We start from the raw sequence: 14,287 nt of genomic DNA, 5'->3' as shown, positions 1-14,287 counted from the left end.
TAAAGAGCTACATCTTTTTCAAAGTATTTATTAAAAAATAGTAAAAATATATCTTACTTTCTAAGAATGAGTAGTTTTCTTAAGTGGTATGCCCAAACTAAAAGCACCACTTATTTTGAACAAACATTCTTCAATTATTTTGTCAAATTCCCCATCAGTTACTTCAACAAAAGTACATGAGAAGAGGAAGAATTTTATCATTTCAAGTTCCCCCAAAAGTTGGGAAATGGATATGAAAAACATGCTCAAGGTTTACTATATCTACTAAGCCTCGGGTAAACGCACTTGTAATTTATAACATTCAACAAACTGTCAGAAGACAAAATCTATGCCAAATATTTCTTAGGTTACGTCAACTAAGTAAAGACAACAGACATCACTATTGTTTGATAGCTCTTCATCAAGACGCATTCTCTGACTTGTTTCCATGGTGGTCTAAGTGAGTGGGCTGAAAAGACAATTACATCACCCAGTTTGACAACAAGAAAAGAGCCAAAATTGCCCATAACAAGTCAGAAGCTGCACCCCAACCATCCTCCAGGAATTAATGAATCTACCAACTTAAAATAGAGAACTTAATAAACCATGTTGATCTTATTCACCGTTGAATCGAAGCAAGCAGAAGTAAAAACTATCATTCTAAAAAGGCATCTGGAATTTAAAGAATCTATGTGTGACGTTACTTAAAAGTACCTGTAGCAATCAGTTGGCAATTTATATTTATCCGCCCTTCTAGTTCTTGTTGGGAACGAGCAAAGGAGCTCATCTACATAGTCGAATTACACATCGCACTTGATTTTCACTCTTAATATACCAAATATGTATGCATTTTCAGTGTTCGAGATAATCTCGAACATTATTACCTTTCTACAAAACCTAGATGCCCGTAAACTCTTGAGCACAAAGTCTGTGCCAAGATAACATGTTTCACCGTGACTTCTTGTAAAAGCCATAAGCCACAGCAACAACAGCAACTGCTCCAACCAAGCCCACGGCTGTGAGTATTTCACGCTGCTCCCATTTGCCGAACCAGTTTGAAACTGTTCCCTGCCCCTTCTTGTTCTCTTTCTGCTCAGCACTTGCATCTCTACAACAAGAAACTCCTTCAGCACCTTGGCAACAGCTGAAACCAGTTACACTACTCTCCTGATTTCCATTTTCTAGAAGCTTCATTTCTTCTTTGGTTACTTCCGGAACCTTCTGTTCATCCACTTTATCAGTTACCTTCTCATATTGTCCCATTTGGCCCCTACAGTAGACCAGAGTAGAGTTGTATCACATGTGTGATTACAGCAATTTAAGAATAGTGACCACATTGAGGCAATTAAGCCTAATAAAGGGGTATGGCTCCCCCAAGCCGTCCTCATAGAAACTGGTCCAAAAATATCGAAGACACATCCAGAAAATGGAACTGACTAAGATGATATAGCCTCATACAAGGACTAGTTGACTGTTTAAACATGATGACTTCTTACTAAGAGACAAACAATTAAGAATTAACAAGTCTCCCTCCTGAACAAACAAAGATGATGAGATGCAGAGAAAGGAATAAGCTCTGTGTTTCTGAAATTTAGTGGCCCATTGTATGGGATATATAATATAATACTTTCAACATACAGCATCCAAGTGATTTTTTTACAAGGTAAATTTTATTAATAATGGAAAAATCTCCCCACACAATTTCCAACTGATAACACTCTTAACCCAAGAATATCTCCTTTCTGCAATGGGAGGGAATCACTTTGCCACTAGACCAAATAGTATGGAAAGAAATAAACTCTGCCACGCTATGAGATAATCAGATAGCAAAAGTAAATGAATTTTTTTAAACAATAGACCAGCTAACTCTCTACCTGTCTTAAAATCAATGCTAAGCATAGGCACACAACAGCAACCAAATAACTAGGGACAAACAAACACAGATCCCGATAACAAGGGACCCATCATCTTCTGACAACCATTTATTTATCCTAATTTGATAAGAGAACCTTCTGTTAATTAGTAGTAAGAGGAGTAAGTGACTGATACTAAAGTAGTTAAGTATAAGTGTATAACATTGTTCCCATCCTCCACCTGTAAGGAAAAGGAAGCAACTGTTGCTGCCTCAAAATGAAAGGATGGACAAAATTGGCATAGGAAAAAGCACAATCGCACAGTTAAAGAGTACGTTGAGCATAATCTCATAGTTGAATACATACATACATACATATATATATATATATACCTAGAGTTAAAACCATGGAAAACATCAAGATATTTTTTCAAGATTAAGCTTGTGCCGTGTAGCAAAACAGCACTGAAGCATGCAAAAGAGAAACAAAGGAGAGGACAACCGATACAAACCTCCAAAGTCGTTCAATGACTTTTCCCTCTCCAATATGCTCATCAAGCAAAACAGGTACATCATTTGGTGTAACATAACCATACCTGCATAACAACAACATAGAGGACATATTACATGTATGTAATGGACAATCTAAGGCAAAGCTTCTTTATTGATCTTTGACATGCTGCTTGGAATGTGTGTTTTTCTTTGCAAAATCATTTTCCAGGTTAGCTTAAATTGTTCAACATCTCCTCACAACGGAAATGTTTTGCACCGAATGGAGAAAATTGACCATTTCCTCTAACATAACACAACTCTTACTTTATTTTACTTGCTTCAACCAATATTTAGCACTCGAAAATATCACCCACCCACATGCCCCATCTCTCACCTTCCATCTCCTTTATCAGTATAATAGTTTGCAAGGTAAGAGATTTTAAAAATAAATTTATATTCATGAAAATAGCATTTTGTATCATACTACTGTTGTTAGATTACAAATTGATCTGGAAGCTAATGGTGAGATTCCAGATTTTCCTTCGAAGAATATGACTTACCAGTGGCCAACAATTTCCCCATCCTTTCCTGAACTGAAGATTATAACATTACCAGCATACTTGTGGCCACCAATATGGGAACAAGCTGTCACACGAACTTTGTCTTTCAAGCCCTTGGACTCAATCACCTTGCTAAATTCCTCAATTAGAATTGGTCCGCAAACACCACATCTTCGATCACGGAGATTATGGGCACAGACAAATACATAAGAACCACGCAGCGACTCCTGCAATCCAGAGCTCCAAGGATTGCCATTGACAAGCACATCATCAACAAATGCATCCACATCTGACTCCTTCAAATCCCTTCATCATAGAAACAAGGCTTGAATGCAGACCATGAGACCCAACAGATCCGGATAAATCCGACAATGCATACACGTTTAGATCGACATTTTGATGCTACCAAAAAGAAAGCATGTAAATTAAGAAAGCAGCTTCACCGTGGTATCTACAAACAGTTTTCTTCTGAATAGCAGAAAGCTTGGATCCAGCTAACAGAATCAAGTAAAATTACAACAACAACAACGAACCCAGTGTGATCCCACCATGTGGGGTCTGGGGAGGGTAGAGTGTACGCAGACCTAACCCCCACCTTAAAAGGTAGGGCGGCTGTTTCCGAAAGACCCTCGGCTTAAGAGAGAAGAAACAAGGGAGGAAAAACAAGGAAAAACAAGACATAGGTCAGTAAAGCCAGGCATATAACAGACAATATAAAGATATGAATAATGAGAGCGATAAAGCGATAAAGTCAGGGTAGGAAAGATCGGGGATAAAGGAGCATTAACTACTATAGATAAAATAGGATACCCAAAGTAGACTGTGCCAACTAATATAAGCAGTAATCCCATGCAAAATCATATGTTAAGACAGATGAGCGCGACTACGACAACTATGGAGAACCGATCGGCCACCTAGCCCACTATCTTAGTCCGAGTCCTCCATAGCCTCCTATCTAAGGTCATGTCCTCGGAGAGCTGCAACTGTGCCATATCATGTCTAATGACCTCTTCCCAATATTTCTTCGGCCTCCCTTTGCCCCTCCTGAAACCGTCCATAGCCAACCTCTCGCACCTCCGCACTGGAGCATCTGTGTCTCTCCTCTTCACATGCCCAAACCATCTCAGTCTCGCTTCCCGCATCTTGTCCTCCACCGATGCCACTCCCACCTTGTCTCGGATATCTTCATTCCTAATTCTATCCATCAAGTAAAATTAATGAATCTTATTTGTCATTTTCTTGTTTAAAATTGAGTTATTTTGTCAGCCCCCGCAATGCATGGAATATCAGCTTTCTACCGCTCAATGCCAAATTTTAGAATAAATGAATAAACAAATAAACTACCTGTATTTGATCATTTCGGGAAAAATCAGAATATCTCCATCTGATACTTCCATGTCATCACGTACTTCGCATATCGTCAAAAGAGTCTACAGCAAACAATCACCGGAAAAAATCAATCACTATCAACCAACCAACTAAACCTCAATATCAAATCAGTTGGAGTGACTCTACAAATAATTACAAAAGCAGAAAATTATTCCAGTGACCCTTAGAAAGCTAACAATGTCAACCTATTACCTTTAATTCGTTGTAGACATTAGCACATAAGGACGCAGTAATCACAACAATGAAGTTTCTCCTAGCACCGACTGACAAAAGAAATCAGTTATAGAAAACCTAACCTTGATTTTGATATCATCCTTGCGAGCTTTAAGAGCAGCAGAGAGTAACTTAGGAAGCAGATCGGAGTCAGAGGCTTCAAGGCGAGCAGGCCAAGTCTCGTGAGACTTGTAACAGAGGAACAGATGACGATCATAGGAGGTAGCAGTACCTGCAAGTTTAGTCTGATACATCTCCGAACGCTGAAACCCAAACTTGACATCGTCGTCGGCGTTGGCAACGTCGGCAGTAGCGTCGGTGGTGAAGTTCTCCGGTGTTCCGGCCATGGCTTTAGCTAGGGCTCGCGCAGATAAGCGAGCGAAGGGTTTTTGAGAGAAGTGCAAGCAAAATGTGATGGAGGAGGAGAGAGAATGATTAAAACGCATGGGAAGCCTAACAATACACACCCGCCACTGACTTGGGAGTTGGGGGTAATGGTATCTTTGACAACGACTAATTTTCCAGAAAAATTGCAAAATAATAAAATATATATTTACGCCAATACAAGGTAAGACTGCGTATCATAGACTCTTGTGGTCGGGCTCTTTTCTGAATTCTGCGCACAGCGAGAGTTTTAATGCATCGGACTAAATGTACAAAATATTGATACTTTTGGTCTAGAAAATTAATGGGATAGGTGAAAAAAAACTCCATTTCTAAAAATGTAAAAGGTGAGTTATATTCACCATAATAGTTGAAAATTGACTCGTCGTTAAGGATTTTCCAATTGAAAATCCATGGAAAATATTTCGACAGATTGAAAATTCATTTTTCTTAGTAATGAACTGTTTAACATTTAACAAAATCAGTCGAGGTTCGTTTGATTTAATCAAACTTACTATTATTTTGTAAACTTAAAGAGCCATATAGTTCATTGTTGGGCAATACTCCAAGAATGAAAATGGTCCAACTGTAAACTTTGGGGACCATAGGTGCCAAATTCATTAGCTTTAAAAAACTTTCTTTCAGTTATGTTAATCTAAATCAAAGTAGACATTATCTTTAAATTCATCTAAAAGATCATATACCCGACTAAACATGTTTAGGATTGAAGCGTAGTTGATGATGTTATGCGTTTGCAGTTCCATCTAATACTCTCAATTGCCATCAACTTTTTAAATGACTGGATTATGGCACATCAACTTTTGATACTTAAATTGAAAATTTTAAAACATCACATCCAGTAATGCCTAGCTTTATAGCCAGATCAAGGCCTTCTTCATTAATATCAACAACATACTTATACAAGGAAAATTGCCTTCAACATCTAATTCCTATGCATCTTGCATTTCAACAAAGTATGCACTTTACATTATAGCATAAAGGAACACGGAAACAGTGTTTCCTCAACGTTGAGCTCTTCGTATAAGGGCATTGCTGCCAAGGAAAAGAATTCCTCAGAAGAAATCAATCTCAAAATAATTACCTGAAGGCTTCACATCAACTCCAGGGGCCTTTCCTGCTGGTGGTGTTCGGGGCATATCATATGTCATGGACGGCTTTGGTACATCTGGAGGACTGGTACATCGTATAAGTGCCCAGTTCACATTCTGAAAGAAAGGATGTTGTTTTATTTCAGTAGCCCCTCGCCTATATGCAAGGCGATGTTGTGGCTCCTTCACAAGTAGGCCTCTTATCAAGTCCCTTGCAGCAAAACTAACACTAGGTGTTTCAGGAAATCGCAAGGGCTGACCAACAACGTTAAATAACGTTGCCCTGTTGCCTGCTCCTTTGAAAGGAGTTTGTCCAAATAAGAGTTCATAGAGAAAGATCCCAAATGTCCACCAATCTACAGCACTGCCATGTCCTTCACCTTTTATAATTTCTGGAGCCAGGTACTCATGTGTCCCCACAAAAGACATCGATCGAGCACTCGTTGGTTCAGCAAGGAGTTCTGGAAGAGGGCGGTTCACTTGGTTATACGTTTCAGTCTTTTGTTTGGACTTCTTTTCTTTCTTGGTCTTGCTTAGAAAACGTGGTGTAAAACATGAAGGTTGGATACATGCGGGCTGTACAATACAAGATGGCTTGATACAAGCAGGTTGGACGCAGTATGATGAGCTCTTGGACTCTAAGCTTGAATTTGAGGATCTAACAAGAGTTGGGCTCACGGCACACCTCAAGGAGAGGTCAAAATCAGAAAGCATTATATGGCCATCTTCTCGAACCAAAACATTCTCTGGTTTAAGGTCTCTGTAAATGATTCCAAGCATGTGCAGATACTCTAGAGCAAGAAGAACTTCAGCCACGTAAAACCTATACTCCAAATATAAAAAAATCAACAGTAAGAATCGTAATGGAACTCAAACATAACTACGTAACTCCAACCTAGGTGTACTATCATTGATCAGAGTATATTTTCTCAAGGCTTTCATCTGAATGAACTTATCTTTGGTTAATAAGAAAAAAACTACTCGGTTATATTCAACTCCATCTCTGCCCCAGTAAATAAAATTTTAGCACCTTCCACCACCCAGTTTCCTTTTTAAACTAAATGACAGGATGATGAATATGAACATGCAACTGGAAAACAATATTTGCTACTGAACTGCACACAGCAGGAAAGGTCTGAACCTAACGTTGAGAAAAATTACGAATGGCTAGGGAAATAAGCAATGTGTTTTAAGTGAAGAGATATCAAGGCACACATACAAATATGGATCTAGTATACAACAGGAGAAAGTAAAGTCAACAGCTATAAGCACAGTGCGGTATATCTCACTCATCATGGCTCGAGCGCAAGGCCTATAGAGATGAGAAAATTAGCAGAAGACACATATACACAGGGCCTTTCTGCAGTTGATACAGAATCTTCCTTACATAATAGATTAAAGTCATTTCCATGTTAACAGACCTTTAAGACACTTAAAGCATAATTATGATGGTAACAGATTGGTTTATCCAGGAAGCAATGTTAAATGTTCTTTAATCATTAAGATTGCAGCAATAGTTGGATATCTTGAACACAAAGCAAAGAGGTGAATAAGATACGGGAACAAACAATAACCTGGCAGCATGCTCCGGAAAAAATTTTCCTGGCTGTTTTTGCCTAAGTGCATGCAAATCTCCACCAGGGCAGAATTCCATCACCAAGCAGGAAAATTTGTCTGTTTCAAAGTGTGAATACAGTGTTGGTAGAAAGGGATGATCCAGAGACTGCAGTATCTCTCTTTCCGTCTGAGCTCTCACAAGTTTCTTGCGACTTTCTAGAGCTGCCTTGTCCATCACTTTCATGGCAAAGAAACATCTTGTGCCAATCAACTCTGCTAGAAAAACACTTCCTATATCACCACATCCCAATCTCTTCAAAAGTCTGAAGTGGTTAAAACCCAATGTTCCCTCACGGGCTCTAATAGCTTGAATTGCATCCCACCTTGTATCATTTGCCTTATGCGGTTTATATACTGTGCTATTGAAACTACTAGAGCTGCTTTCATCACTAACGTCACTACCTGTGCTGCCTCTGTAGAAGCTTGTTTTTCTGCTCTCAACAATATCGCATGAGTTGCTAACATCACCACTTTCACCAGACTTGTCCACAGTGTTGCTAGCGCATTCACTGACTTCTGTGTTGGAAAAACTTTGTTTGGCTTCTGTGTACTGTGTAGCAGAATAAAAACTGTTTTGAGGACTAGGACAATAGGTGATTCCTGACTCAGATGGCAATCCTTTGGCAGCAGCATTCAAATCATCGCTTGAAGTACTATTGTTCGAGCCATTATGGAAATCCTTGATAGATGATTTAGTTTCCAAGGCCAAAACCTGCTCTCCTGAACAACCTTCTGCTAATTGATCGACAGTATTTTCATTTGCTTCAAAATGCTTTGAACTAGTCACCGATCCAGTTGGAGTATGAGCTACGTTGGAGCCAAGGTTCATCGCTATTGGATATGAGGTAGATGACTCTTTGTATTCGGATTGTTTCATCGAAGGAGGATGACTTATCTTGGAGGCCAAAGATGTATTGCACTCAACAGCAGCGAAAGAATTGTGACCGTTTGGCAAGGAACTGATTCCATCAACAAGAGACTCCATTGTGTTTCTTTGGTGTAAACACTGCCATTACACAATTAAAAGTGAAGAAAAATTAGCTACTTAAGTGGCCGTTTGGCGAGAATACTTTTCACTTTTTTCCGGCGTTGAATTCTGGAAATCATTCTTTGCCATAACATTTGGAAAAAACACCAAAAAAAGTTGGTTTCCCTTTTTCCACTCCAAATTAGTCACAAAAATTCAAAAACAAGTCCAATTTATATCATGAATTCCATTTTGAAAACAAAAAACTACTTTTTTTCAAATTTCATAATTTTCATGGCCAATCATTTCAACTGAAGTTTAATAATTTTTCACATGAATTGATTCCATCGTCTCATAATGCAGCATTGATTACAGAGCTTCACATACAATAACAGTAAAGTCACAGAAGTATTCAAATAAAATAATCATACAACAAATCTTAGGATTCTTCCAAAGGATCAACAGAAAGTTGTATATTCACAAATAAATCAACAAAAGCAAAAAAAAAAAAAAAGTAATAGGTTGTTGAAATCACCTGATTATCAAATGCAGAAAAATAAATGATGTGTCATGATTATTGAGACCCTTTCCGCATAAAAAGCGAAACAGCTTTGCACCTTTTTCTTTCTGAGTCCTTTTTCAGATCCGATCGAAACAATAAAAAGAGTCTAATAGATGTGACTGTGTTAGAAATCTAATAATTTAGGCTAAAAGATGAATATTTATTTAAATTGATACATAAACTTTAGTGAAGCAAAACTTTCTATTTCAAAACTCCCAACAAGCAAAGCAAAAGAGAAATGAAACAGAGCAAAGTTTAGTGAAGAAATTAATACATGAAATTTCTCTTTCTATTTCACTCTGTTTTCTCCTTCATATTCACCTTTTCTTGTTTCTGTAAACGCTTATATTATAATCCTACACAATGTTTTTTTCTTCTCCTTAAACTACGAAAAGAAAAAATAAAATATTATTTTAATTTAGTTGGCTTACTTACTACTTATACGGTCAAAGAATATATATTTTTTTACCATTTTTCTTTCAAATATCTACCTATTTTAACTTATTATATTTTTATAGTATGTTTAAATACATAAATTTTATTTATAAAAAAAGTAGTCTCAATACTCATCTCAAAATCAAGTCAAACAAATTAAAATAAAGAAAATATAATAATTTTCAAGAGAAGTAGTATGTTAAAAATAGACCTTTGTAAAATAATTTTTTTTTACCTCTATCAGATATTTACTATTTAATTAAAATGGCGAAAATAGAAAATATTGACAAGAACTTACATTTGAAAGTACATTTTTACATTTTGATCTATTTCAAGGGTGATGCAACTTTTTTTAGTCCATTTTTGTGTTTGGTATAGCCTTTTAAATTGCGAGTTTCGTGATTTTAAAAATTTTTCTAGTGTTTCTAATTAAATGTATTCTTAAAATTTAATAATCAAAATTAGATAAGAGTATTAATTAAGATCAAAAGTGTTTATTTTTACAAATTTAAAGGACCCAAATTATTCGAATACTAGTACTTAAAGGCTCTGAATTTCATGCAAGTGAAAAGCATGTTTTCATTAAATATGTTTCGGTTTTTAAAATTCAAAATTCCAATTTGAAATATGGAATAAATTTCAGGTACGTTACCCAATTCAAACCATGGGTGCCAGAGGAAAAAATAGAATCACTTCAATTATTGTTATCAATCAATAGTATGATAAGATAAGATGAGCAAAAGAAACTTTAAAATATATATGTACAAAAAACTATAAAGATCTATCACAAGATTAGTTGTTTATCATAATTTTGCACATTGCTCCAAGTTTTGACATTATATGAGATATTTTTTGTGAAACTAAGTTCTAGTAAAATCTATTTTAAAAGTGATATAATATAAATATTAAATGAAATAATACACGATCAGAATTTTTAATATAATATACGTCATTTTTAAAAAAGTAAGAGAAATTCTGGTGAATGAAGCTATTATTTCTTCAAATTGAAATTTTGTATTCCTTACGTCAACTTTTAGTTATCCATTAATTATATTAAAAATAAATATTTATTTTTATTTATTCAGTTTTAAAAATTTTAAAATAATAATTTATTATTTTATATCTATTTTACTTTTATTATTAAGTACTTCAATTTATTTTTCAAATATGAAAAGATGTATCAAATTAAACATGAATGGATGAGTTCGTTTGGTATGCTAAATAAGGTAAAGTATATCGGGATAAATTTATACAGTTAACTAAATTTAGTATAGACTTTATTCCATCAAATTTAAGATAATGTTATCACACCTCTTAAGTAAAATAAATTAACTTAAAAATTTTAATTCGTAAACAATTCAGTCCATGTACCTCTTAGTAATGACGTGTTTGACTTGTGTTGCTTGTAGGTCAAAGGAAGCTACTTGGTTGTGCATATTTCCAAGCTACGAATGACGAATGACGTGTGTAAAGAAGCGACTAAGGGAGTAACATTTATTGGCGTCCGGGAAGGTTCAAATATTTTGGTGATTTAAAGCCAAAAATAAATTAGAGGCTTTAAATTTTTAAATAATATTTAATATTTTTTATTGGAAGTCTATTTTTGATTTTTTTTAAAATGTAAAGTTATTGATATATTTCATAAAAGTATATTTTGAGATGCAAAATTATTTCATACTTTTTATATGAAAATTTACTTTCTATAAATAATATTTCTTCTGTTTTAATTTATTTGTGTGATTTTAACATCACATAAAATTTATTTATTTTAAAAAAAAGTAAACGTACAGTACAATTTTGTTTCATTTTTTAAAAATATACCTATAATAATTTTATTATTCTAAAAAATGAAGTTTCTCAAATTTAGGCCTATAGCGGCCCCTGGACTTAATATACTTTTTCAACTTTAATAATCCATAACTATCACCTTTTTCTCTTATTTGAAATTTCAGTATATTTGAAGGAAAACCTTTTAGATTATGGTTTAATTTCTACAGTTGATTTGATTGGAATTAAGGTCCAATTATATAATTTGTGATAATTTGACGGCGCAAATTGCTTTTACGTTTACCAAACATTAAGTTCGTGATCATGCTATTATCTCGCAAAATTGAAATTAAACTCTACTAATTGTAATTTAATCGCATATCACTTAAGTGTAAAGTTTCAATTTCGAAAAGAAAAAAGCTTTTACATTCCTCCCAAATGCCAACTATAGATTTTCAAACATGGTAAATTCCATTTTTATGAGATGATATTTATTGGTTGACCTTTAACTATTATTATAATATAAGTACTTTTCCTATTATACTTTACTTCTCTTTCGAAAATTGCACATTATTGCCTTGTCATATCAGCATAAAAATACTTTATAGTAGCATTTTATATACAACTAAAAACATTTATCTTTAACTAACTATTGAAAACATTAATTCACCATATGTAACACATGCGAGAGAAACTATAAATTTACGATAGAGATGAAAAAAATATGTATAGACTTATATGTATATATTTTTATTCTCACTTATTCAATTCAAAATTTATGTCTTAATTCTGAATTCGGAGCTAAAATTATAACAAATTAAAAAAATATATTTAATTATCCTCCTTCTGATAGGTGTTTCGGGAATGTGTAAGTTGTTAATGGAAAAGTTGAAATTTGACATATAGTAATAGTACTACTTATGAATGGCGCATTAGATTACAATTCTGCACTCAATTTAGTGAAGTAATACTATATAATAATAATTATTATTATTATTATTATATCACATGATGAGAGGCCCCAAAGTTGAACCGGGACATGGAAAGGGGTATTACATGTGCATGCACGTGAACCGGAACCGTTGCATGTGGACCTCCTGTCGTGTTCCTTTAATTATTATTATATTCTTTTGTTTTTTAATAAAAGATAACCATTAATGTATACGCCAAAAGTACTTAATGCATAAACTAAGAACAAAAATATTGTTACAGATAAATTGCTCTATTTAGAAATTAAATTTCTTATAACAGCATAGGTCAATGGCAATGCATCCTTCATTTGCGGAATAATAATCACTCCGAACAAATTCTCTAATCTTCTGATCCAGAAAACCCCGACACTGTATAATTGTTTTTATTTTTCCTTTTTCTATTAAAATTAAGCTTGAACCGCTTGCCTACATTTCAACTATTTCATCAAGTTGCTTATAGATGAGAAGAAATCACTCAATGTGACGTTTCTACTTATGTTGATAGGTCTAATAGTACTAATAAGTCTCATGATGCAACCACCAAATCCAAATCGGACATCTGCCCATGGCATCCCACAAAAATTGGATTACTTTGCATAATCATCATGATTTCAACACGTTAAGATAGAATTAGAAGTGACGATATCTGGAATAAGATATGAGTGGTTTTGGTGAAAGACAAGATGTAGGAAGTGACATTGAGATAGTTTGAGCATATGTGAATAAGAGGTGTACGGATGTCTCATTGAGAGGTGTGAAAGATTAGCTATAGATGAATTCAAGAGCGGTAGAGGTAGAGGTAAGAAGCATTGGGGAAAGGTGATTAGAACAGGACATGACACAATTTTAGAATAACAAGGACATGACCATAGATATGAAATTGTGGAGGACACCGGATACGGATTAGGATAAAGGCTAGTAGGTAGCAGCACATTATCCAGTTATTCATCTATACTACTAGTTGTATTATTGTTCCTGTAGTTGTTTGTCCTTTGATACCCTTACTATATGTTACTTTTTTTCCTAAATTGCTTTAGACTATTTTTTCATGCGTTGATGATTTATCAGAAACAGTCTCACTAACTCTGAGGGTAGAGATAAAATATGCGTACACTACCATTTTCAAACTCATTTTGTGAAATTATACTAGATATGTTGTTGTAAGTAAAAAGTGTGATGGATTTTGTTGGAACACTTTGCCCTTACATCAATGTCATAAATTCCAACTCCAACTCTGATGAAAAGGGCTTTTCAGTAGAAAATCCTCTTCTAATAAATTCATTCGATTTGAATACAAATTTAGCCCGATTAGTAAAATTCGAATACTTCGGACCCTTCCCCGGATCCTGCGCATAGCGGGAGCTTAAGTGCACCGGGCTGCCCTTTTAGTAAAATTCGAATACTTCGTAATGATTATGGAGGATACGCAACCTAAAGCTCCCACCTCCACCATAGCTTTACTTGGACAAATTATATGCAACTATATATTTGGGGCTCAAAATTGAAAAAAGGGGTCAGTCACTCGATAGCCTATTTTGAGGAGAGAAAAAGTGTGGTTCATAGTGTAAAATAATTTGCTTGAATAAATGGTATCATGACACGTGGCAGGAAAAGATAGTGAGACAGTGCCTGCTATCTAGGGGACCTTTTGTCTGCAATCAACTATACATGCTTTATACTTGCATCCAATCATCATTGTCATTGTAATAAGAGTCTTTAATCCCCCTTAATCCTTATCATTCACCACCATAAGCTCTTCAATTTGGGAAACTTTCCATTACCATCAACAACATAAATATAGTACCAGTTCCCTTCTTTTTATAAAAAATTTCCCCCTCACAGGTAGCATTCTCCTTTGTTTTTCTGTACTTGGAAACAGTAGTGTTTAAGCCAGTTCGGCTATTTCACTGAATACCTGATACTACTAAGATCGAAAGAAATCTTAAGTTTTTTCGTCTCTGTTGAGATCTGATGTACGATTGAGACATAC

The 14,287-nt window shown here is 34.9% G+C and overlaps 2 protein-coding genes across 2 annotated transcripts; both read right to left on the bottom strand.

The window, feature by feature from the left end:
- Window positions 1-683: 683 nt before the first annotated feature.
- Window positions 684-4,999, bottom strand: LOC129873165 (altered inheritance of mitochondria protein 32-like). Its single transcript, XM_055948199.1, has 5 exons — window positions 4,569-4,999; window positions 4,228-4,313; window positions 2,884-3,189; window positions 2,344-2,427; window positions 684-1,249 (listed from the first exon to the last, which is right to left on the bottom strand). The coding sequence occupies exons 1-5, from the start codon at window positions 4,929-4,931 to the stop codon at window positions 928-930; spliced, it is 1,161 nt and encodes a 386-aa protein (XP_055804174.1). The 5' UTR covers window positions 4,932-4,999; the 3' UTR covers window positions 684-927.
- A 725-nt stretch (window positions 5,000-5,724) lies between these two features.
- Window positions 5,725-9,467, bottom strand: LOC129874178 (serine/threonine-protein kinase D6PK). Its single transcript, XM_055949424.1, has 3 exons — window positions 9,098-9,467; window positions 7,553-8,601; window positions 5,725-6,801 (listed from the first exon to the last, which is right to left on the bottom strand). The coding sequence occupies exons 2-3, from the start codon at window positions 8,578-8,580 to the stop codon at window positions 5,943-5,945; spliced, it is 1,887 nt and encodes a 628-aa protein (XP_055805399.1). The 5' UTR covers window positions 8,581-8,601; window positions 9,098-9,467; the 3' UTR covers window positions 5,725-5,942.
- Window positions 9,468-14,287: the final 4,820 nt, after the last annotated feature.

The sequence above is a fragment of the Solanum dulcamara genome, chromosome 11 (assembly GCF_947179165.1).
Source record: "Solanum dulcamara chromosome 11, daSolDulc1.2, whole genome shotgun sequence".
Taxonomy (NCBI): Eukaryota; Viridiplantae; Streptophyta; class Magnoliopsida; order Solanales; family Solanaceae; genus Solanum; species Solanum dulcamara.
The sequence above is the reverse complement of the archived record's forward strand: the minus strand, read 5'-3'. Positions and strand labels throughout refer to the sequence as shown.

Bases quoted from the DNA above. Each gene is read 5' to 3' on its own strand.
- LOC129873165 (XM_055948199.1), bottom strand. From the start codon at position 4,931: ATGCGTTTTAATCATTCTCTCTCCTCCTCCATCACATTTTGCTTGCAC. The intron at 4,314-4,568 runs GTTAGGTTTTCT...TGTTTGCTGTAG, and splicing joins AGGATGATATCAAAATCAAG to ACTCTTTTGACGATATGCGA. The intron at 2,428-2,883 runs GTAAGTCATATT...GTTGTTATGCAG, and splicing joins GGGGAAATTGTTGGCCACTG to GTATGGTTATGTTACACCAA.
- LOC129874178 (XM_055949424.1), bottom strand. From the start codon at position 8,580: ATGGAGTCTCTTGTTGATGGAATCAGTTCCTTGCCAAACGGTCACAAT. The intron at 6,802-7,552 runs GTTATTGTTTGT...TTTGGAGTATAG, and splicing joins TTTCCGGAGCATGCTGCCAG to GTTTTACGTGGCTGAAGTTC.